This window comes from Monoraphidium neglectum, assembly GCF_000611645.1.
Source record: "Monoraphidium neglectum strain SAG 48.87 unplaced genomic scaffold scaffold04077, whole genome shotgun sequence".
In the NCBI taxonomy this organism is placed as follows: Eukaryota; Viridiplantae; Chlorophyta; class Chlorophyceae; order Sphaeropleales; family Selenastraceae; genus Monoraphidium; species Monoraphidium neglectum.
In genome coordinates this window covers 3,089-6,466 of record NW_014009552.1, presented here as the reverse complement: position 1 = coordinate 6,466, position 3,378 = coordinate 3,089, and the positions used below count along the sequence as shown (strand labels likewise).

The following is a 3,378-nucleotide window of genomic DNA, read 5'->3' as shown; positions in this document are numbered from 1 at the left end:
CCCCTGGGCGGCGCAGACGAGGGGGGATGGGGGAGGGGGGGCGGGGAGAGGAGGAGGCTTTTGTGAGGGAGGGGCAGCATTGTCCTTGGAGCAAGCCCAGGGCCACCGTTCATGTTTTGGGGGTAGGGAGGCAAGAGGGGTTTGGTCTTAGGGTTCTAGGGGACATAACAAGGTGGGTCGACAGAGTGTGCACCTTGTGCTGGCTAGCATTTGCTTGGTGCACAATATTTTATCATCCTATTTACGGGTGCCGACACAAAAGTATTCAGGTTGCACCAAACTCCTTCCCGGCCCCCACGGATCACACATGTCAGGCCGTGACTCGATTTTAGAAACTGGCACCACACCGCCCACCAACAACAAACAGCCCCCAAACCACTGCTGCCAGCCCTCAAGCCGCTGCCCCAATACCCCACACCCCTGGCCTTTGCACCCTGCCCCCAGCACCGCCCAGGGCTCCCCCTCCCCACTTCCCGCGCGCCTGGAGAACTGGGGCTTGGGGGTGATCCCTGTGAGGTCCACCGCGAAGCTGCTGTTGCAGCTGTGGAAAGTGATGTTGGCCTGGGGCCGCGTGGCTAGCTTGACGAAGCAGACCTGGCGCTTGATGGACTGCGCGCGCGCGGGGACCTTGAACTGCTGCGCGCCGATCGAGACGATGCCGGAGCCAGGAATGAGGTCCATCTTGACCTGCAGGCAGTAGTCACCCTGCGAGATGTGCGAGCGCATGCATGCATGTGTGTGTGTGTGTGCGTGTGTGTGTGTGTGTGTGTGTGTGTGTGTGTGTGGGTGTGTGTTGTGGGTTGCGGCAACGTTGGGGGTTACGGCAATGTACGAGGTGCAGCCAGCTAAAGAGTGCAGGGCAGGCGTGAGGGCGATGGGGCTGCGCTGGAACAAGAACAGAGAGCAGCACTTCACTCAGATTTGCGGGTGAGACGTCCCAGGCGATACGGCTGCGACCCCGCACGACGCAGCAAAGCAGAGCGCGAGCATTTGGCAGACGCCGCCACGCCCTGTTGCAGCCACTCGGCTCCCGCGACGAGCGACGCTGCATGCAGCGCGGCGCGGCACAGGAAACGGGATCGGGCGCAGCGCGGGGCTCACGTCGGGCAGTTTCGGCACAGAACTTAGAGTGACGCTGGCGGGCGGGTCCTGCTTCGAGCCCTTCAGGAAGGGCCCCAGCTGCTTGCTCTGCCCGGCGAGGGCCCATGTGATCGTGAACGCCGCAGGCCGCGTGAGCACGCCCGCGCCTGCGGCGCTCTGGCCGGCGGTGCAGGCGACGGGGACGCTGCCGCCAACTTGGGTGTAGACGCTGGCGGGGCTCACGTACAGCTGCGGGGTGGGGTACCCTGTCAGGGCTACCTTCATCATCTGGTCGGTCTGCGTGTTCCCGCTGCTCTGCTGCGCCGCCTGCGACCAGCCGGTGGGCAAATTATCGCCCTGGGGCGGGAAGAAGGTCAGGCCCATGTCGCAGGGGCCCTTGGGGGCGGAAGTGGCCGCCTGGGGCATCATGGTGGGTGCCTGCGGCGCAGCCACCAGGTTTTGTGCGCTAGCGCCTACGCGCAAGGAGGGCAGGGCACGCGAGGTGGGGTGCACACGTGCGTTGACCTTGCATTAGGACCATGAGCAGATGTCCGCATTTGAGCTTGGTCGGATCTCCAAAATCCTTGAGAAGCCATTTAGTAAGGGTCTAATATCATAACACCCTTGAGCATATGAGCGTGCAGCAGCGCGCGGGGCCATGGCTGGTCGAGGAAGTGCTCTGCTGCGACATACCCGCCGCGAGGAGCGCCAGCGCCAACACCACCAGCCGCATGTTCGCCATGGTGGCGATTCAAGCTGATATATGTTGATCTAGGCCTGCGATTCGCTACGCCTGGCACCGCTTGCTTGTCCTCTTGGGTGGATTGGCCGCGGGTGTTTGTCGTCTGCGAACAGGTCCAAACACCGTGCAAAAAATTGCGATTGAGACGACTCGACATGATCTAACGAAGCTCGACTACCGTACCTTGGGGTCGTGGTCAGCCGTCACCGTCTCACCGGGGGATCCGACGACACGTGTGTGGCAAGCAGCAGAGTGCACAAAGTGAGTGGGGTATCCCTATCAGTAACCTGTAGACCGGTGCTTGCATCACCAATCACCTGAGCGCGAAGGCGAGGTAACCAGAGCGGCAGAGGGATCTGAGTTCGTGCCGCGGCAGGATGCCGCGAAGGGGCAAAGATCAGCAGCGTATGTCCGTGAGTTTGCAGAGGACCCCGGTGACAGTGAGGCAAAGGGCCACAGTGGCGTGGTGGTCGTTGAAGGCAGCCTGGGGAGGCAGAGAGGTGCAGATGAGTCAGGGCGCGGGGGCCGTAGGAATGTAGGGACGTGTTCTGATGCTGAAGCCTCCTTGATACAGCCGGTGACCCTGTTGACAACCCCCCCGCAGTGCGCGCTGCCCGTTCAGCTGATTCACCTCACTACGACAAATGGGTGCATGACAGGCCTCACATGCAGAGCTCAGCAACTGCATTACAAACCAAATTCAAACCCAGACGCCCTGACTAACCGCATGCAGCATGAGCTGGCGCACTTGCTGCTTAGTACTGGCAGAGCATTGTGGCATGGGTGTTGTAAGACAGGGCGTGCGTAGCGCGACCTGCCTGCCTTCCTGCCTGCCCCACTCTCCTCCCACTCCTCCCAGAGACCTGGCCAGCTTAGCAAATCCCAGTGCAGCAGCGCCACGAATGTACTGCCGCCGCCAGCCGCCGCCCGCAAGCCTGGTCGGTGCCACTCTAGCGTGGCAGCAGGTGTTGACTTGCCCCGCGGCGCCAGCAGCACCTGAGCCGCCCAGGTCAGCCCCAGCCGGCTTGACAAATGCATCGTCGGCTACAGGCGGCCGCGGGACACAGTGCTGGCCCCTTCTCTGAGATGGTTGTGGCTTATTTCTTTGATCCACCTTCTTCTGCACGCAAGCGGCAGCGACAGCGCAGGGCCATAGCAAGGGCGGACTCAAACATATGCAGGCACAAGTGCCACCGGCCTCGCAGGTCCGCCTCCGCCGCTTGCTGCTCAATCGCACCTGTGGTATCATACTGACAGGCGACTGACAGCACGGTTGAGTGGTCCAACACAAGCATGCAGCCAGAATGTCGCTCCCCCAATCAGATGGCACAGCCAATCCGCACCTCCCTTCAATCATCCTACCCCTAAAGCTCTCCCTCGCCCTAACGCCCGCAAACCTTGCCCGGCACGGTCGCAGCAACAACTGCCATGCAAGATACACATAACAAAGTGTGTTACACACTGCACGCGCCGCATGCGGCAGATGCCAACCAGGCGCCTGCCCCTGCCTGAAATGCAGGGCAGCAGACGATCGCCCGGCCCCGCCTCAATGGCGG

At 62.0% G+C, this 3,378-nt stretch overlaps 1 protein-coding gene across 1 annotated transcript; it reads right to left on the bottom strand.

The window, feature by feature from the left end:
* Positions 1 to 147: 147 nt before the first annotated feature.
* MNEG_13834 (hypothetical protein) lies at positions 148 to 1,822 on the bottom strand (the record flags this gene model as incomplete). Its single annotated transcript, XM_014037695.1, has 4 exons — positions 148 to 155; positions 471 to 705; positions 1,102 to 1,553; positions 1,774 to 1,822. 4 exons carry the CDS (start codon positions 1,820 to 1,822, stop codon positions 148 to 150), a joined length of 744 nt encoding a protein of 247 aa, XP_013893149.1.
* Between the last annotated feature and the right edge of the window lie 1,556 nt (positions 1,823 to 3,378).